The sequence below is a fragment of the Apium graveolens genome, chromosome 6 (genome assembly GCF_009905375.1).
Source record: "Apium graveolens cultivar Ventura chromosome 6, ASM990537v1, whole genome shotgun sequence".
Classification (NCBI taxonomy): domain Eukaryota; kingdom Viridiplantae; phylum Streptophyta; class Magnoliopsida; order Apiales; family Apiaceae; genus Apium; species Apium graveolens.
The window spans coordinates 100,172,028-100,194,037 of NC_133652.1; the positions used below are offsets into that span (position 1 = coordinate 100,172,028).

General features: G+C 39.0%; 1 protein-coding gene and 1 non-coding gene across 2 annotated transcripts; both read right to left on the reverse strand.

The window, feature by feature from the left end:
- Window positions 1-1,007: 1,007 nt before the first annotated feature.
- On the reverse strand, window positions 1,008-1,691 carry LOC141665347 (uncharacterized). The gene has a single exon (XM_074471324.1). The coding sequence runs from the start codon at window positions 1,689-1,691 to the stop codon at window positions 1,008-1,010; it is 684 nt and encodes a 227-aa protein (XP_074327425.1).
- Window positions 1,692-10,829: 9,138 nt separating this feature from the next.
- LOC141669941 (small nucleolar RNA R71) lies at window positions 10,830-10,936 on the reverse strand. The gene has a single exon (XR_012554192.1). It is a non-coding gene; the product is annotated as a small nucleolar RNA R71 (small nucleolar RNA).
- Between the last annotated feature and the right edge of the window lie 11,074 nt (window positions 10,937-22,010).

Here is a 22,010-nt window from a genome sequence, read left to right on the forward strand (position 1 = left end):
GAGTTGGATCAACGTTCAACCTATAAGTTATAAGGTTTGGGTCAATCCCAGGCATATCAGCTGTTGTCCAAGCAAATATATCATTGTTTTCTGGAGGAAAGTTGTCATTCGGCCCTTTAAGGGCTTGTCCAGAGATGCCCCCATGTATGTGACCTTCGCCGGGTCCAAGGGGTCTAAAGGAATTGGGACCAAGTCCTCGGCTGGCTTTCCTCGTAGTTCATCATTTTCTCGGACATCCATATCTTCTATGGGGAGGACCTGCCCCCCTGTTCCATCGAACCTAAGTGCTGCAACATAGCAACTTTAGGCCATCTTCTGATCTCCCCTGGCTTCTCCAGGACCATTCCTAGTTGGGAACTTCAGCACCATGTGGTAGGTTAAGGGCACAGCCTTAAAACCATGGATCTCTGTTCTACCCATGATAGCATTGTAAGTAGAGGCTTCCTTGACAACCTGAAAGTTCAACATCTGCGTGGCCTCCCTGGGCTCTTCCCCGATAGTTACGGGAAGTTGTATTGCTCCTTCGACTTTGCATTCCACATGGTTAAACCCTTAGATGGGCGCGTCGGATGGAGTTAGCTGAGAATCATTGTAGCCCATCCTTATGAATGTGTCATGGAACAGAATGTCCACGGAAGCTCCATTATCCACTCGAACCCTCATAATAGGATAATTTCCAATTATCGGTGTGATAACCAGAGGATCATCCTGAGGAAATTTCAAACCTTCAAGGTCTGGGTCACAAAATTCAAGCGTCATCTCTGACTTAGAATGCTTAGATGGCTCTCCAACTATGCTCATCACTTCTCTTGCATAAGCTTTTCGGGAGTTCCTTGTAGTACCAGCTGCTATAGGTCCTCCTGAGATCATATTGATTACTGGACCTCAGGGCTGTGGGTTGTGATCTCTGTCGTTACCCCTTCGATCGTCATCGCTTCGATCATTATCTCTCTTTTGGCCTCCAGCCTCTTCACCCTTGGTGAAACATCCAAACTTTCCCCTTCGGATCAGATACTCAATCTCATCCTTAAGTTCCTACAATCATCAGTATCATGACCGACATATTTGTGAATTATGTAGTACCGACTCTTGTCTCTCTTCTCGGGGTCTCCCCTTAGTGGTTTCGGCCATTTGAAGTCCTTATCCTTTTCAATTTCCATAAGGATTTGGCTCCTCGGAGCATTCAATCTTGCATATTCAGTGAACCTTGGTTGTTGATTCTTCTTAGAGGAGGAGGAGTCAGAGTTCTTTCCAATTCGTGGATACTTGTCCTTGGCATCGTACTCCTGACCCGTCTTCCGCTTCTTGTTCCCAGTAGACTCATTATTCACAACTATCTTCTTCATACTCTCCTCTACCTTAATATATTTCTCGGCTCTATCCTGGAGCTGCAGCATGCTTTCAGGAGGGCGCTTAGCCAAAGACATCTTGAAGAACTCGTCTCTAGTCCCTTGCTGCAGGGCTATCATAGCTACTTTATCATCAAGGTCAGGGACCTTCAAAGCCTCCTTCGTAAATCGATTCAGATACTTTCTCAGGGACTCCTTTGCTCCTTGGACTATACACATGAGAGATGTTGAACTCTTCTCGTGCACTCTGCCACTTATATACTGCTTAATAAAAGCTTGACTCAAGTTCTTAAAGGATCCAATGGAATTTGGGGGCAGACGGCTGTACCACCTTTGAGCCATGCCCGATAGGGTTTGAGGGAAGGCCTGACACTTAATAGCATCATTCACGGGCTGTAACAACATGGCGTTAGAGAACGTCCTAACATGATTAGCGGGGTCGCCAGTACTATCGTATACTTTGATGGTGGGCATCTTGAACTTCCTTGAGATACGAGCATTCATTATCTTATCAGTGAATGGTGGGTTTGGATCATCAGGATCTCCTAGGGGCATAAGATTACTTGGATCAGCCCTTGGGGCAACTGCCCTTCTTGGTATTAGACCATCCAGGTCTATGATTGAAGGAGGATTTCTCCGCCTTGGAGCGAGTGGGGGTTTTGGGGCCAGATGTGTCCCCAGGTCTCGCTTCAGCCTTCAGATCTCTTATTCATGAGCCCTGATCCTCTCTTGAACATCTTGGGGATTCATCCCTTGAGTCCTCTTGGAGCGTTGTTCAGTGTCATCCATCGGCTCCTTGCCAGCACGCCTCCTTCTTGGAGCAACGTCGTCATCCGATGACTCGGAGTCTCTTTCAGTATAAGGCCCAGAGAATTCTTGATCCTCCGGAATAGGAGCCAAGCCACGTATGTATTGGGGCGTCCGCCCTTGTGCTTCACTCATACTAGAGTGTCCACTCCCTCCAACTTCAGGTTATAGAGGCATCCCATAAGGGGGGTTAGTAGTCACAATTGTCAGGTACTCATACCCAAGGGGTTGAGAGTTCACAAATGCATGTCGGTGCTAAAGTTGGGGGTTCGTCCCTTGAGGAGACGGGGGATTCGTCCCTTGTGGTTGGGCCTCAGTTTCCCCTACTAGGGTTCCTCCTTGGGTGGAGGCATAAGTTGAGTGTGGTGGTACTTCCACTGCTGATGCGATTTTTCATGATGGGACAGGGGTGTCTGTACCACTGGTATTTCTCCGTGTGTTTACCATGCTTGTTGTAAGTTTCCCACAGATGGCGCCAAATGTTGTGGAACAAAAACCTGAGTACTTTAGTATTTAATGCTAGGGTTGGTGAGCTTCGAGCTTTAATGGCTGCTCTTGCGTTCAGGACTATCGATCCTTGCAAGATGCCTACGTATCTCTGTGTTGTAGAGAATCAAGCCAAAAACGTAGTTCTAGATTGAGGGGTAGAGCCCTTTTTATAAAGGTGAGTCTAGGGTTAGACTTCTGTTGGAAGACTTGGTGGATAAGTCTCCAACTTAGATGGTGATTAGGAGTCCTCTTGAGGAAGGAGATCCAGAACCTTATATATAGGACTTTGAGTCCGTTTGGAACACATGTCTCTGTTCTTCCAGCCGTATTGGTCCTAGTCCGTGAACAGCTCGTGTTCATGGACTTGGACGACCCCTGCTGGTGGTCCTTGGTTATTTGGGCCGTCATAGGCCTGTTACGAAGCCTTGGACCAGACAGGTCTGCTATGAAGCTTAGACCAGACAAGTCTGTATTGGAATTTTTGGACAAGAAGCCCAAGTGCAATTAATACGACATTTAATATGACTTTAGGATATATTTTCTATCCATATCAAGTACCAAGATCAGCATTTATATCTTCTTCAACCCTTTGAGCTAAAGGTTCTTGTGGAACTGTACCATGAGTAGTTGTTGTATCACTGTGAAATACAGGTTCTTGTGGGCTTGGTCCAAAAAGAGATTCAACAATCCGCTCTTTTGCTGATAATTGGCTTTTTTTTGCAATTTCTTCCTGGAAGAGACAGTAGTACCTCTTTCCATAATTCCTTTTATGATCCTGTCAACTTGTTCATGGGTGACCTCCCTCACTCTTTTCTTTCACTTGACTGGAGAATCAGAAAGTATTACAGGAATATCAGCATTTGTCTTACCCTTATCACTCATTGGCTATTTTTGGAAATAAGTTGTGCCTTGTGTACCATCAGTATTTACCATCTTGGCCTTTTTTCTAGAACCCTAGAAAATTGTAACTGACTCGGACTTTATATTTTTGAATTTGGATGACAGAGGAACTGTGTCCTCTTCATCAGAGTTTGAGACAGAAGCAACAAATTTTTTCTTTAGTGTGGTTAAAGGCTAAAGAAATTGAGAAATTTGTGCTTGCTTTCCACCATGTTTTCCTACATATTTTGATTGTGGTTTTTGAGAAGTCCTTAGTCCTGATCCTTGAGGGGCATCAGACTTTGCTACCTTCTTTGTTTTTACAACAGATGCATTTTCAGCCTGCTTGACTTGTAATCCCAGAAAATAATCGAGTTCTCCCAACATACTCATTTGATATCTAAACTGTATTAACTTGGAAAATCTCTTAAAGAGTTTATCATTAGTAGAGCCAAAGATGATATCATCAACATATATCTGAACTAATAACAAGTCCTTACCATAATTCTTATAGAATAAAGTTTTATCAATGGTACCTCTTTTGAAACCACGTTCTAGTAGAACTGTGCAAGTGTTTCATACCAAACTCTTGGAGCTTGCTTTAGTTCATAGAGTGCTTTATCCAATTTGTAGACATGATTTGGATAATTTGGATCAATGAACCCTGAAGGCTATTCAACATACACTTCCTCATCAAATTTACCATTAAAAAAATCCAATTTTCACATCCATTTGGAACACTTTGAACTTCATGTGAGCAGCATGGGCCAAAAAAATTTTGATGGCCTCAAGTCTTGCAATATAAGCAAAAGTCTCATCATAATCAATACCTTCTTTCTGATAGTACCCCTTTGCAACCAATCTTGCTTTATTCCTTGTAATAATTCCCTCACTATCAGTTTTTTTCTGAACACCCATTTAGTACCAACTACTGGTCTATCTTTTGGGCTTGGTGCTAAAGTCCAGATTTTATTCCTTTCAAATTCATTGAGCCCCTCTTGTATTGTTATGACCTAATCAGCATCTTTAAGTGTTTTATCCACTTTCTTTGGTTTATTCTGAGATAGAAAAGAATGGTAGAGACATTCATTTTGAGTAGCTTTTCTGGTCTTTATACCACTATCAGCATTTCCAATAATTAAGTTGGGAGTATGTGACGTACTCCATTTTCTTGTAGAAGGAAGTTGAATCCTTCAAGAAGATAATCCCTCTTGATCCATGAAGTCTCTATATTCACTTTGATGTGCATCATGATTATTTTCTGAAGGTCCCCCTAAATCAGTGCTGCCAGAATTATCAGTTTTTGCTTCATCAGTGTTTGAGAAATCAGAGTCTGATGATGTATTTACTGACGTGTCTTGTCTTTAATCACTTGTACTAGACTCTTAATAAGAATCATGTTGCTCCCCCCTCAACATGTACTTCAATATTTATGTTGTTACCACTATCAAGTTGTTCATCGGAGTTTAAAGTGATATCAATATTTACAATGTCAGAGTTTATCAATTCATCAGGATTTAGTTGTTCAGCATATGGTACTTCATTTTCAAATCTCAGTTGTTCATGATCATCTACATCTTCTAGACTTTTAATCTTCTTGTCATTAAAAGATACATGGATAGATTCCATGATCACTTTTGTCCTCAGGTTGTAAACTCTGAAGGCTTTTGTTGATAGTGGATATCCAACAAAAATACGTTCATCAACTTTTAGGTAAAACTTTGTAAGCTGTTCAGGATGAGTTTTGAGAACAAAATATTTGCAGCTAAAAATATGGAAGTACTTCAAATTTGGCTTTTTTTCTTTCACCATCTCAAATGGTGTCTTTCCATGCTTGTTTATCAGAGTTGCATTTTGTGTGAAGCATGCAGTTTACACAGCCTCAACCCAGAAATAGGTTGGAAATTTTGCTTCCTCAAGCATGGTCCTTGCAGCTTCTATAAGAGTTATGTTCTTTCTTTTAACAACTCCATTTTTCTGTGGAGTTCCAGGGGCAAAAAATTTCTGTTTGATTCCTTTATATTTACAGAATTCTTCCATAGTGTTGTTCTTGAATTCAGTTCCATTGTCACTTATGATAATTTTTACTTTGTGTTTTGACCTTTTTCCAGTTGCCTCACATGATCAAGAAGAATGGATGGTGCCTCATCCTTAGTATACAGAAAGTATACCCATGTGTATCTGGTGTACTCATCCACAATGACAATTGCGTAGCTCTTCTTGGCTATTGACATTACATTTACTGGAATGAAAAGATCTATGTGTAATAAGTGAAATTGTTCAAGAATTGAGGATTCAGTTTTACTCTTGAAAGATTATTTCGTTAGCTTGGCCTTCAGGAATCACATAGGCCATCAAGGGTAAAAACTGCATGGAGCAATCCTTTCACTAGATCTTTCTTCACAAGTTCATTGATTTTATTGAAGTAAGTGAAAAAGTCTTATATGCTAGTTTCAGCTGCCTTCCACAGTTGCTCTACTTAACAGACATATAGTAGAGCCATCAGTATTTGCGGAAACCCTAACTTCATGTAAGTTTCCATGTCCGTAGCCAATCATTCAACCTTTCCATCTGAATTGTTGACAATATCACAATGTTCTTCATAAAAATCCATATGGTAATCTCTGTCATATATTTGACTCACACTCATCAGATTATGCTTGAGTCCTGCAACAAGAGCTACATTTTCAATGATGGCATTCCCAAGTTTGATGTTGCCTCTTTCCTAAGTTTCCATCTACATAAGAAACATTTGGGCCAACATTCTCCTTAAACTCTGATAGCAGGGCTTTATTTCCAGTCATGTGTCATGAACATCCACTGTCCAAGACTAAAGAATTTTTTCATTACCCTGCAATCAAATAAGCCGTTAGTTAAAAATTTTAAGGACCCAGACTTACTTGGATCCTTTGGCCTTTTGAAGTTTGTTAGCAGTTATAGCAGAAGTCTTTATATCAGAGTTTATGCTAACATTCTTGATATCTGGAGATACACATGTTGAAGTAATTTTTATTTTATTCAAAGAGGGTTTCGGTTAATACAAACTGTGATACATTTTACATGTGTAAATAGAATGCCAAATACTACCACAATGAAAGTAAGGATTCTATGGTTTATATCTAACTATTTTGTTCCTAAACTATGATTTAGGAGAAATAGTATTTATCCCTTTATTCTTTATGCAAGTAACAACAAGATGATTAGTGTTACCGCTGTATAAACAAGCCTTTCTAGGTACATTAGGAACATGTTCATACTTGTTGTCCATGTAGACACCTACTTCTCCATTTCTGTTCTTCCTAGGCTATTTTTCATTGTGTTTCATTTTAATGTCCTTCAGCTTGTGCTTAAGCTGCTTCTGAGTCATTAAACCAATATTTACTAACTTAGCCTTCACATGTTCAATATTATTAGCTTTTAAGTTTGACTTATATGCTGATGTTGAACCTGTCTCATTTACTGATTTGAGACAATCAGTATTTAAGTTAAACCTAACAGGTGTTAACTGAGATTTATTGTTTTAATATGCTTCCCAGCATTTTATTGGTTTCCACTCCTCATTTTCTTTTTCTTTTAATTTCTCAGTATTAGATTTGTCTGTATAACCTAATCCTGATCCCAACAACCACTTTCTATTAACCTCTGAGTTGATTTTTCTGAATTAGTGCAAAGTTTAATTACTTCTCTTTCTTTAGCTAATTGTTTTTCTAAGTAAGCATGTTTTTCTAACAATTTATCTTTGACATACATAATATTATCTCTTTCTTTTTGAGTTTTAGCATGAAAACCAAATCAGCTTCTAGGTGATCATTTCTTTTCTTTAAGTCAGAGTTTTTAATTCTGATCCTAGATTTTTCAAGAGTTTCATCCTTATAACTAATATGCAGAGTTTTAAGAAATAGCCTTAATTAACAGATATCATCAGTATTAAAAGCAATAGTAGTTTGAGGTACCTTCATCTCAGGAGCCTCAAATTCACTATCAGCATTCTCCATGAGAGCATGGTTGACTCCCTCATCATATTCTGATGTATTATCCAAATTCTTCTTCTTTGCGATCAAGGCTTTTCTTCTCTGCTTTTGGCTTCCTGCAATCAGCTACAAAATGTCCAACTCCATCACAGTTGTAACACTTAATCTTGGACTTGTCAATCTTTCCAGACTTAAACTTCCTTTCATCATATTTCCTGTAGTTCTTCTTATCAGAGTTTGAAGAACTGGAGCCTTTCCTGGAAAATCTCTTTCCTTTCTGGTAGTCCTTGTAAGCCATTTTCTTAAAGCTTTTCACCATCAAAGCATCCATCTGCAATATCTTTTCATCATCCCCATGATCACTTTCAGAGTCTGAAGAATTATCAGAGTTTGTGTTATCATCAGTATATGATGATTTGGTATCAGACTTTACAATCATGGCATTTCCTCTTGAATGGCCTTTTCTCACAGCTCTTTCTCTAGGTTTTTCTTCAATCTTGAGTGCAACTTGTCTAGTCCGTGACCATTTCCTCTTGCTCCTCTTCTCCATTTCCAAATGAGTTTTCAACATTCCATAGATCTCATCCAGAGATATGTCTTGAAGATCATAATTGTCTCTTATGGAAGTAACTTTCAAATCCCACTTTTCTGAAAGTGCAAGAAGAAACTTTAAATTTGAATCCTCTGTATCAGACTCTTTTTCAACGAGAGACCGATCATTCAATTTCTGAAATCTGTCATAGATCTCAGTCAATCACTCATCAGCTTTTGAGTCAAATTGTGCATACTCTTGTATGAGTATTATTTTCCTTTGCTTCTTGATAGCAGTGATGCCTTGACACTTAACCTTTAAAGTATCCCATATCTCATTTGATGTCTTACATCCAATTAACCTATTGGACATAACAATATCAAGAATGCTATGAAGTAGATGTTTCACTTTAGCATCTTTCAGAATTGATGCCAAGTCTTCGGGAGTATAATCTTTCTTATATTTGTCAACCACATTTTCAGTCTCACCGGGAACAATAACAGCAAGTTTCTTGAGCCTATATGGACCATTATAAATCCTTTTCACATATCCAGGATCTGTAGCCTCCAAGCACATAGCCATCTTTACTTTCTAGATTGGATACTCATTGACTTTGAGAATTGGAACTCTGATGGTTTCATATCTGCTCATATTGTTATTGATTTGATTTGTGGCTGGTGGTGGTGGTTATTGTTGTTGAGTGGCATTTATGACACTTTATAACGCCCCAGTAAGCTTTGAATTGGTATTTTTGTACTCAATTTGTTGGTGTTTTAATGTGTTTTCTATTGTTTTTGCAATTCAGGCATTAATCCGGAATTCAGGTGAATTAGCATTGATTTGATGCTAATATGGTGTTAGGATGGTGTCCAAGGAATAAAGCTACCAACTCATTACAGCAAGAAAAGAAGAAAATGGAATTTTCTCCAAAGACACAGCGCGCCCGCGCTGTCATAGCACGCGCCCGTGCTCGAGGAGCAGAGACACAGCGCGGCCGCGCAGGATCGGGAATTAAAATCCTGATTCTTGTGGACTTTTGATTGAAGGACTTCTACTATGCATGGGCTGCTATATATACCTAAATAAAGGTCATTTTTTATAAGGGGACGTAATAGAGTACAAGGAGAAGGTGTAAGAAGACCGTTTTAGCACAATTCAACAAAGGCGAAGAAGATCTGGTTTATACTTGTGATTCTTTGTTTAAGTTGTAACTTTGGATGTTACTTTTCTTATTCGTGAACCTATACTCTTTTTTTGTACTTGGTTTATTATTTATTCAGTATAAAGACTACGTTTATTATACCATGCTTTCATCGGAACCCATATTGATGATGAGTGCGATTATGGGCTAATCGTTATCGTGGGGTTGTAGCGGAATTATTTATGGATTTCTTTAGTTAATTTGTTTCGATGCCTTAGTTTGTGGTGATTTTATGATAACCTAGTTTTGGTTGTGCTTATTCGTCTTATGAGCGTCACGAACTTATAAGATAGCGTGTTAATTCTTAATGAAGCGAAAGTGAATTTAAGGATTTAGAACTTGTCATGCTAGCATAGGTTCATGTGTTATTATTATGCATGATTCGTAGGTAATTTTAACCATCTTACTTTTCCTATGTAATCACGATAGATAACTTGTGCATTAAACCGTTATGTTGTCAAATTCTATAGATATATAGGGTCTCAATATAATTTGTGTCTATTCAGCTTCTATCTCTTTTGTGGATGTCTGGTAGTATGTTATTCATGCAACGAATGTTGGCATTTAGCAGTTTCGTGTTGTCTGATTAGTGTCATCACTATTATATGCTAAGGTTAAGAACAAAAAGGCTATTGAATGAAGTATTAAATGAAGTTAGAATCCCATGTTTGTGTCTCATATTATTCACATATATTTAATCTCTTAGTTAATGTTCTCTAGTATAATTCTTAATAGTTAATCGTAGTATAATCAAAACCTAAATTGTTATTCATCTTAGCATTGAATAATAGCCATATCATTGTTGCATAAGGGCATAAATCACATAGTTAATTTAATCGGTCTCTATGGGAACGAACTAGAAATAATTATATATTACTTGCGATCACTTATACTTGCGTGAATTATTAGCGTGTGCTTAGCGATTAACAAGTTTTTGGCGCCGCTGTCGGGGACATGGTGTTAACTTTTAGTTTATGTGTTTGTCATCTATGATCATTAAAGTTCATTAACTCAGACATTGTTACTTACCTACTCTTTTCCTTGTCGTGTTTCAGGTACTCTAGCGAGTGTGCATGTATACAAGTTTGCGGGCTCGTAAGAGAACTCTGGATCGAGCTGAGGAAGAAGTTGTAGTGATTCGAAGGGAAGTTTTTGAGGATGAAGAGAAAATAGAAGAAGAAGAGAAAGTCGAGGAACTAGCTTTAGTAGTGATGAGAGATCAAGCAGAAATTCCAAAGGCTTTGATGAACTATTCTCAGCCTAAGATCAATTATATTCAGTCAAGCATCATCAGACCAGCCATCTCGGCTAACACCTTTGAGATCAAGTCGAGCACGATTTAGATGATACATAACTCAGTTTAGTTTGGGGGTTCTCCTACAGAAGACCCCAACATGCACATCAGGGATTTCATCAAGATCTGCGATACTTTCAAATTCAATGGGGTGACTGAAGTTGCTATCAAGCTGCGACTTTTCCCATTCTCTCTGAGGGATAAAACAAAGTGTTGGTTACATTCTTTACCACCAGGGTCTATCACCACATGGGAGGATCTTGCTCAAAAGTTTCTCACTAAATTCTTTCCTATGGCGAAGACTGCTGCAATCAGGAATGCTCTTACTCAGTTTGCACAGCAAACTGGAGAATCTCTGTGTGAGGCTTGGGATCGATATAAGGAGATGCTAAGGAAGTGCCCACACCATGGCATGCCTGATTGGATGATTATAAACTATTTCTACAATGGATTGGGTGCTACTTATAGACCCATGCTCGACGCAGCATCAGAAGGAGCCTTGTGGGCTAAAAGCTACAATGAAGCTATTGAATTGATCGAATTGATGGCTGCTAATGAATACCAGAATCCTTCTCAGAGACTAACTCTGGGTAAAGTAGCAGGAATTTTAGAGTTGGATGCAGCAACTGCTATAGCTGCCCAACTTAAGGCTTTGACGATGAAGGTGGACACTTTGGCTAATTATGGAGTTAATCAAATGACTAGTGTCTGTGAGCTTTGTGCTGGTGCTCATGATACTGATCAGGGTGCTATTTCTAGTGAATCAGCTCAGTTCATGAGCAACTTTCAGAGGTCGCAACCACATGTGCCAACCACCTATCATCCTAACAACCGCAATCATCCTAATTTCAGCTGGAGCAACACTCAGAATGCGGTTCAACATCCTTATCAGCAGTACCCAGCGAAGCAGTACAACCCCCCGGGTTTCCAGTAACCGCAATATGCACCGAGGCTACAACTCCAGCTGCAATAGTCAAATGAAAATTTTGAATTGGAGGAGTTGAGGCTCATGTGCAAGAGCCAAGATGTTTCTATCAAGACTTTGGAGAATCATATTGGGCAGATTGTTAATGCATTATTGAATCATCAACCTGGCACGCTTCCAAGTGATACTGAAGTGCCATGTAAGAAGGAAGCTAAGGAGCATGTTAAGGCAATTACATTGAGGTCTGGTAAGGTTGCAAATCCTGAAAAAGCTAAGACTTCAGAATCTGAAGTTGAGGCTAAAGAAGAAGAAGTGCAGAAGGAAGCAGAAGTGGAACCAAGGAAGACTACTGTTGAGCACACTCCTCCTAAGGGTAATACAGGAGAGAAACAGATCTATCCTCCACCTCATTTTCCTAAGAGGCTGCAGAAGAAAAAGCTGGATAAGCAGTTTGAGAAATTTCTGGAGGTGTTCAAGAAACTTCATATCAACATACCTTTCGCTGAAGCTCTTGAACAAATGCCTAATTATGCGAAGTTTATAAAAGGTATTCTCTCTCAGAAGGTGAAGTTTGATGACTTAGAGATCGTTGCTCTCACAGAGGAATGCAATGTTGTGTTGCAACAGAAGTTACCTCCAAATCTTAAAGATCCTGGAAGCTTCACTATTCCATGCACCATTGGAAAGGTGTCATTTGACAAATGCTTATGTGACTTGGGAGCTAGCATCAATCTGATGTCTTTGTCAATCTTCAAGAAGTTGGATTTACCTAATCCAAAGCCTACTTATATGACTTTGCAGTTGGCCGATCATTCTATTACTTATCCACGAGGCATTGTTGAGGATGTTTTGGTCAAGGTGGATAAACTCATCTTTTCTGCTGATTTTGTAATTTTTGATTTTGGGGAGGATAAGAAGATTCCCATAATCTTGGGAAGACCTTTCTTGGCGACTGGCCGAACCCTGATTGATGTGCAGAAAGGTGAGCTCACCATGCGAGTGTTGGATCAGGATGTAACTTTTAATGTGTTCAATGTGATGAAGTTCCCTACGAGAAATGAGGAGTGCTTAAAAGTGGAGTGGGTTGATTCTGCGGTTACTTCAGAACTTGATCAATTGCTAAGGTCTGATGCCTTAGAAAAAGCCTTGTTGGGGAACTCCGATAGTGAAGAGGATGAGGGGGACCAATAGTAGCAATTTCTGAATACTTCTCCCTGGAAGAGGAAGATTGATATGCCTTTTAAATCTCTGGGAATGGAGGAGTTGAACAAAGCTCCTAAGCGCCTCAAGCCATCTATTGAGGAAGCTCCTACTCTTGAGCTTAAGCCTTTACCTGAACATTTGAGGTATGCGTTATTAGGTAATGCATCTACTTTGCCTTTTATTATTACATCTGACCTTTTAGTTAGTGATGAGGAAAAACTCTTGAGAATTCTAAGAGAATTCAAATCGGCAATTGGATGGACGATAACAGATATCAAGGGAATCAACCCTTCTTATTGTATGCATAAAAGTCTTCTAGAGGAAGGTAGCAAGCCTATGGTTGAGCAACAACGAAGGTTAAACCCTATCATGAAGGAAGTCATGAAGAAGGAAATTCTTAAGTGGCTGGATGCAGGGATCATCTATCCCATTTCTGACAGTTCTTGGGTGAGCTCAGTTCAGTTTATACCAAATAAATGAGGTATCACAGTCGTTGCTAATGAGAAGAATGAGCTCATTCCTACTAGAACAGTCATGGGGTGGAGAGTTTGCATGGATTATAGGAAGCTGAACAATGCCACGAGAAAAGATCATTTCCCTCTACCATTTATTGATCAGATGCTTGACAGATTGGCTAAGCATGAGTACTACTGTCTTCTAGATGGCTATTCGGGCTATAATCAAATTTGTATTGCTCTAGAAGATCAGGAGAAGACTACTTTCACTTGTCCATTTGGTACTTTCGCCTTTTGAAGGGTTTCTTTTGGGTTATGTGGAGCACCGGCCACATTTCAGAGATGCATGATGGATATCTTCTCTAATATGATTGGTCAAAATATGGAGGTGTTCATGGACGATTTCTCTTTGTTTGGTGATTCATTTGATGAATGCTTGCAGAATCTAGGCGATATTCTCAAGAGGTGTGTCGAGACCAATCTGGTTCTCAATTGGGAGAAATGTCATTTTATGGTGCGACAGGGCATTATTCTTGGGCACAAGAGCCAAAGTGGGGGTCATCGAAAATCTTCTCCCACCAATTTCTGTTAAGGGATTTCACAGTTTTCTTGGTCATACGGGTTTCTACAGGCGGTTCATCAAGGACTTCTCAAAAATTTCTAAACCTTTGTGCAATCTTCTGGAGAAAGATGTCCCATTAAGGTTTGATGACGAGTGTGTGGCTGCTTTTGAGTACTTAAAGAAGAGTTTAATCATGGCACCTGTCATAACTGTACCTAATTGGAGTGAACCTTTTGAGATGATGTGCGATGCAAGTGACTATGCAGTTGGAGCAGTTCTTGGGCATAGAAAGAACAATATATTTTATGTGGTCTACTATGCTAATAAGACCCTAAATGGTGCTCAGCTGAATTATACTACTACGGAGAAAGAACTTTTGGATATTGTCTATGGTTTTGAGAAATTTCGATCTTATCTGCTTGGGACGAAGGTGACAGTTTTCACTGATCATACTGCAATTCGATATCTCGTCTCAAAGAAGGACTCGAAGCCTAGATTGATCGGATGGGGTCTTTTGCATCAGGAATTTGAGTTAGAGATCAAGGATAGAAAAGGTACTGAGAATCAAGTCGCTAATCATCTCTCTCGTTTAGAGGATCCAAGTGCAACTTCGTTGGATAAGACATTAATAAATGAGTCTTTTCCCGATGAGCACTTGTTTGGAGTGTAAGAGGAAGAACCGTGGTTTGCATACATTGTGAACTACCTTGTGAGTAATATCAGGCCTCCTGACTTGTCGTACGCTCAAAGGAAGAAGTTTCTACATGAAGTGAAGTGGTATATGTGGGATGAGATGTTTCTTTTTTGACAAGGAGCTGACCAAATCATTAGAAGATATATTCCTTACAGTGAAACAGGGGGGATCATGCGACATTGCCACTCAACAGCTTACGGAGGACATTGTGGTGGAGAAAAGACAACAACTCGTATTCTTCAACCAGGTTTCTTTTGGCCAACTTTGTTTAAAGATGCTCATCAGTTTGTTATGAAATGTGATCGATGTCAACATGTGGGTAATATGTCCAAAAGGGATGAGATTCCTCTTAATATGCTTCTTGAGGTTAAAGTCTTCGATGTTTGGGGAATTGACTTCATGGGGCCATTTGTCTCATCTTGTAACAATCAGTATATCTTGTTGACGGTTGATTATGTGTCAAAATGGGTTGAAGTTAAGGTGTTGCCAACGAACGATGTGAAGGTAGTGCTTAATTTTCTTCATAAGCAGATATTCACAAGATTTGGAACTCCGAGAGTCATAATCTGTGATGAGGGGTCACATTTTTATAATCGCAAGTTCACTGCTATAATGCAAAGGTATAATGTGAATCATTGCATTGCTACAACTTATCATCCTCAGACGAATGGTCAAGCTGAGGTATCTAACAGATAGATCAAGCGCATTTTAGAGAAGGTTGTGTGTCCATGAAGAAAAGATTGGTCTTTGAAGCTTGATGAAGATGTTTGGGCGTATAGAACAACATACAAGACTCCATTGGGAATGTCGTCATTTCAGTTGGTTTATGGTAAGGGGTGTCATTTGCCGGTGGAGCTCGAGTATAAAGCGTATTGGGCTTTGAAGAAGTTGAATCTTGATTTGGATGCAGCTGGAAAGAAGAGAATGCTTCAATTGAATGAACTCGATGAGTTTCGACGTCAAGCTTATGAAAATAATAAAATGTATAAGGAGAAAGTCAAGAGGTGGCACGATAGGGGTCTAGTGCTCAAATTATTTGTGTCAGGGCAACAAATTCTTTTATTCAACTCGCGTCTCTGTCTTTTTCCTAGAAAGTTGAAGTCAAAGTGGTCAGGGTCGTTTGTTGTCAAAATTGTGTTTCCACATGGAGCGGTGGAGATTTTTAAGAATAATCTGGGCCAAGAATATAAGGTAAATGGTTAGAAGTTGAAGCATTACTATGGTGACACGGCAAACCGAGAGGTGGTTAGTGCCGTTTTATTGTCCGTTTGATCTCGTATTTTTATGTCAAGCTAACGACGTAAAACAAGCGCTTCTTGGGAGGCAACCCAAGTTTGTTGTACATTAGTAAATAGAGGAAGCAAGGAGAAAGGAGAAAAACACAAAAAAATTAGAAAAACAGAAAATTTCAGGGCCAACTTCAGAAGTTGAGCGTGCCCGCGCTGATCTAGTGCGCGGCCCCGCTGGAATTCCAGATACCGAGCGCGCTGATCTAGCGCGCGGCCACGCTGATTTGGCAGAAAGTGAGCGCGCCCACGCTGGTCTAGTGCGCGGCCGTGCCGGGTCCATGTTTCAGAAAAAAAAGGTAGTTTGTGAAGAGAAAATCGGGATTTTTAATAGAAAATCAATTTCCACCCGATTTTTACTTTTCCACATCCCAAATTTACCTCTCAAAATCAAACCCATTATTCCCTGTATCTCCATAATCAATTCCCACTTCTATTCCATATCTAATTCTCTTCCAACCTCCTATATATACATAAACTTAGTCACAAACTTCTCCACCACTTCTCAAATTCTCACACACAATTCTCCCTCAAACACTTATCTTTTATTCTCTCTTATTCAATCCCAATGGCACCCAAAAGACAGTGAACTCAAGTCAGCAGCAGCACCACTGATTCTTCGAGTGCAGGTGGTGTGAGGCCTAGGTTTTCGACTCCCGAGGCTGAAGCGGAGTATACAAGGCTTCTCTCAAAGCCTATAGCCAAGGAGCGTGGGTTTCTGCCATCAGGGAAAGATGGTAAGTTGTTGGAGATGATTTTGGAGATGGGCTGGGTTGGTTTTTGCGAGGCACCCACTGCTATGCCCATGAGTGTTGTTCGAGAGTTTTATGCTAATGCGAAGGCGGAGAAGAATGGTTTTACTTTGGTTCGGGGGATGACGGTGGAGTACAGTACTGAAGCGATAAGGAGGGTGATTGAGCAGCCCGTGAGGAAGCCTGGTCAGGATACTTGGAACGAGAAGACTCCGGAGGAGTTTGATTTTGATTTGATAGTTGCTACTCTGTGTGTGCCTAAGACTCACTGGAAGTTCAAGAGGGGCACCATTGATTATTCCACTTTCCCTGCTTTGTGCATGAACAGATTTGCACGTGCATGAAATTCGTTTATTTGTGCTAACATCATGCCATCTTCTCATGTGCATGAGATTACTGTGGAGCGTGCTCGTCTGTTATGTGGTATTCTTCAGGGAGACTACGTGGATTTGGGGATGGTTATCCATTAAGATATTTTGAGGTTCTTGTGAGGAGGTACTACGGGTTTTATACCCTATGTGTCCGTTATGATGAAGCTGTGTGTGGTAGTTGGTGTTCATTGGCCAGCACACGAGCAGCTCCAGATTCCGAGTGCTCCGATTAACAGCACCACCCTGTCGATGATGTAAGAGTGGGATGGAGGCAAGCCTGATTTGAGAGGACTTGGATATTCTTTTGACCATCTACCTGGTGGGAGGCAGCTGCTGGGGCTACTCAGACGAGCAGAGCCGCTTGGAGGACTCAGTTAGGTGAGGAGGCTGGTCCATCGCAACAGGATTAGGAGGAAGTAGGAGCAGATGTGGGAGTTGGTATGAGCATGACGTAGTATAGACGTCTAGCGAGGAGGATGGATGTGATGCATAACATTCATAGCATCTTTGCACGTGATCTCACCCAGGCATTAGGGACTGCATTCAGAGCCACATGTGTTGACATCCAGTGGCCAGTATTTGGTGAGGACTCCGTGTATCCACCTCCAGACACGCCTGACACTCCACCTGTTAGGGGTGAGGATCCTGATTCCTAGTAGGTATGCCTGATTCCTTACTATTACTTTCACTGAGGATAATGAATATTTTAAGTTTGGGGATAGTAATTGAAGGAATATTTTTGTGTGAGTCGCATATAGTTTGCATATTCATGATAGTTTAGTGCATATAGTTGCATATTTTGCCATGTAGTTTTTTTTTTATTTTTGTAGTTTTTATGATAGTTTGTTCATGTAGTTTCATGCATTTGCATAATAACATGATCCCTTAGATGATTTTTTCCGATTGACTTGTGATATTGATGTTAGTGTAGTGATGTCGTATTTAGTGATGTTAAGCCTTATCAAATTGATTTGCATGCTAGAGACAATTGTATTTCACTGAGTCTTATAGGTTGCTTGAGGGCTAGATCATGGTCATGGTTTATTTGTTTGTCGAGGTTTAATCGCTTGTTTATATTTAGAATTTAGGATATTCTCTTAATAATAAAATAGCATGGATATTTAAAAATTGGAGAAAATTGGATTTCATTGCTAGTTGTTGTGGCTAGGTGTCAAATGGCTAGTAGCCAGCTTATTTTATATGAGTAGTCTAGGGTTGAGCGAGATGGAGCGAAACACACTCGTTCAGGAATTTGAAAAAAAAAAGAAAAGAGAAAAAGAAAAAAATAGTTTTATGTATAATTGATCACGAGTGGGCTCTTTAGTACTCGAGGGGGACTTTGTTCCTAGTGACCTAGGGCTTTTATAGTCTGAGATCCGCTAACCTAACGCTCGTTACATGGGTACTATTGTATAAGTCTTTTATGGACCTCACTCATTGCACGGTCAAATAAGCATACTTGTGTTGTTTTGTTGGGAATAAAAACATGTATCCATATAAACTCCAATATAAGAATTGAAGTGTTATAAGTTGTTTTGAGTCTAGCTTTTATTTTATCTATAACCTTGTGATTGCTTTGATGAGTAGTGAGTCATGATTATTGATGTAGTTCTGATGGTATATCTGTAAGCATTTATTGTGACGCCCTCCAAACCCGGGGTCTAGATTTGGGGGTCACTAGCCAATAAACTATAATAAAATAATCACAGCGGAATAATATAATAAATATGACCCTTGCATGCAACTAGATCGAAAATTGGATTTACAAACCAACTGTTATCACAAACCATAAGTCTAATTAGTTTTACAACTTATCCAAATTTTATTACAAACCTCTAGACTAGCTAAGCGTCCCAAACTGTCTACCTGAAAACACACCAAACTATCTACAAGCACACAACTTCTGGTTAGACCTGGAACTCAAGCTTGCCCTGGCCTAGATGAAAGAATCAGGATATGAAACAAGCATCAGCGAAAGAAATGCTCAGCAAGCAGTATATAGCTAATGATTTAGAACAAAAACAACAACAATATATCTGATAAAAAAAACCAAACCACAATACCTGAACAGTATCAAAACTGATATATATTTTGATAATAAACAACATTTGCATATGTATTTTGTTTTGGGATTGGAATCCTCGAACGACGGTGTGTTGCCACCGGTGATCAGCCGCGGAGCAACACCGGTATGCCGAAGCATATCCAACTAAACAAAACGTACCCAAGGCACATATCGGCCTAGCAAGGTGTTATATCCTGTATAACACATAGCTCACGCTGGACCGCCGCCACGGCCTCTTACGCAACCATCCAACCCATAAAAAAAAACAATTTTCCATCAAATGAGTCAAATCAAATGACATCTTTAACCACATAACTCCCCATTTCTCATGGTCCGGAGTTATCTCAACAACCAATGGCGAAATAACCAGAACAATTAAATCAAATTAGATTTTTGAAAATAATAACAGAAAATAATTTTAGGAATTTAAAATAATTAAGAAAAAAAATTTAGAATTATAAATAATAAGTAAATGATTTTTAAAATTAACATAAATGATTTTTTTGGAAATTAAAAAACAATTTTTAATTAAATTTTAAAACAGAACAGTACAAACAGATTTAAAGAACAGAAAAAGGATATTTAAAATTGAACCCGGGTTGGGGACGGAACCCACCCGGGTCAATAAGAACCCTAATCGGGTCTGTATGCAGGTGGCCGGAAATTCCCGCCGGTTTCTGGGAATTCCCAGATTCTGGTTACCGAGGAAACTTCTGGCGTAGCTCCGGTGTTGGCCAAAAACAATCCAAAACATTGTGTTTTTTATGTTAGTCGATTATATATTGCTTCAACAGTCCAGAAATTACAACAAAAATAAACGACTAATCTCAGGGACCATTTGCCGACAACAATCGAGCCCAACTCCGGCGAGGTCGTCGGAAAAAATCCGAACTCGACTAATCCTTAATCAAATTCAGTGATTCTAGTCTCAAATCAAAGTTCATATCAATTACAACCTATTCTAATAATCAAAATCATCAAGAACATCAATTCAAACCAAAAAAATCAATTTAAAAAAACGAAAACATCAAGAACTCGGTTTCACCTTTCCAGGACTAAAAGATATCAACCAAATACATAAATCGATCCCAAATATCATTTTAAAGCTATTGGTAACATATAAATCAACCAAAAATCATCACAAATAAAAATGATTTCAAGATCAAAAGCTTAAAAATCAATTTTTCGAATTACTATACCTCAGATATTGAAATTGGTATGGTTAGAAAGTGCTCGAAACGAGGATCAAATTGATATGCAGAGCGTTTGATATGGTTTGCTAGATTGATCAAAAATCGTGATTGAAGTTGAAGAAAAGGATTTCACCCCCAATTTGTGTTCTTGAGTATTTCTGAATTTTCTGAAATTTTAATATAATAAAAATGAATAAAAAAATATGTTTCAGCTATTTATATTAACTGAAAAATACTTACCCAAAAATCAAATAATGGTGTTTTTATCCCTAAATTACAATAATTAAGCCCCAAAATAATAATTACGGGGAATAATTTTAAAAATGATAAAATACAAAATTAATGTCAAAATTCCCCAAAAATTGTGAATAATGCAAAATTGCAAAAATACTGGGTATTTAAAATACGAATAATTTTATAAAATTAAAAATACGAATTTTGTGGACTTGGACGTCTCGGTGGGGTCCTGGTCTATTTATTTTTGAAGCACATAAACGATACCTAAATTACCAGAAAATCCCAAAAATACCTAGAATGGATTCAAATGCGTATAAAATGAAATAAAACGAGTACCTTGATAAAGACGTAATTAAATACAAGTCCAAATTACAGATCGATTCATATAATTGCAGTTTAAACACATAATAATCAATCGAAAAATTTTATGGTCCGCACGAAAACACAAATAACATTTAAAACATGTAATCTCATGACAAAAAACATTTTAACTTATATAAACACATAATATTTATTTATTTAACATAAAATATTCATATAATCTTCCCGGATATTACATTTGCACAAACGCACGTCTCTGGTTTGTTGGTTGATTTGTGGGGTTTGATTGATTTTTATGCAAATAACTGCATTTGTTGAGATGTTGCTTATTGATTGGTTTAGTTATTCTCTGGGGATCGTTGTATTCATATAGTTGCATTCATGCATTTTTATTTCTTGTTATTTGAGTCTATTTATGCTTGAGGACAAGTATCGATTCTAGTTTGGGGGTATGTTGAGTGGCATTTATGACACTTTGTAACGCTCATGTAAGCTTTGAATTGGTGTTTTTGTACTCAAGTTGTTGGTGTTTTAATGTGTTTTCTAGTGTTTTTGCATTTCAGGCATTAATCCCGAATTCAGGTGAATTGGCATTGATTTGATGTTAATATGGTGTTAGGATGGTGTCCAAGGAATAAAGCTCGTGAAGACCAACTCATTGCAGCAAGAAAAGAAGAAAATGGAATTTTCTCCAAAGATACAGTGCGCCCGCGCTGTCATAGCGCGCGACCGTGCCCGAAGAGCAGAGACACAGCGCGCCCGCGCTGATCAAGTGGGCGGCCGCGTCGGGTCGGGAATTAAAATCCTGATTCTTGTGGACTTTTGATTGGAGGACTTCTACTATGCATGGGCTGCTATATATACCTAAATAAAGGTCATTTTCATAAGGGGATGTACCATAGCACAAAGAGAAGGTGTAAGAAGACCGTTTTAGCACAATTGGACAAAGGCGAAAAAGATCTAGTTTATACTTGTGATTCTTTGTTTAAGTTGTAACTTTGGATGCTAGTTTTCTTATTCATGAACCTATACTCTTGTTTCGTACTTGGTTTATTATTTATTCAGTATAAAGACTACGTTTATTATACCATGCTTTCATCGGAACCCACGTTGATGATGAGTCCTGTTGGTGAGACTGCGTAGCTGTATGAACAGTTACGTGATAACTGAACACGATAACAGCACTAGAACATGACTGGTTAATAATACTACATCTACACAAGAAATCAGGAAGAATGAAGACAAGGCAAATACAAAGAATCAGAAGATTAGAAGAAGGCATGAAGTCTGTCTACAGGTCACTGAAAGAAGTTCATTAATATGATCATGCCTCAGTGAAGAACAAAGGTTAAAGACTTTCAGGGTCTCGTAAATGTTGAAGATTCAGTATACAAGTGCTACTGGAAGATTTCAGTGTATTAACA

Bases quoted from the DNA above. Each gene is read 5' to 3' on its own strand.
- LOC141665347 (XM_074471324.1), bottom strand. From the start codon at position 1,691: ATGGCTCAAAGGTGGTACAGCCGTCTGCCCCCAAATTCCATTGGATCC.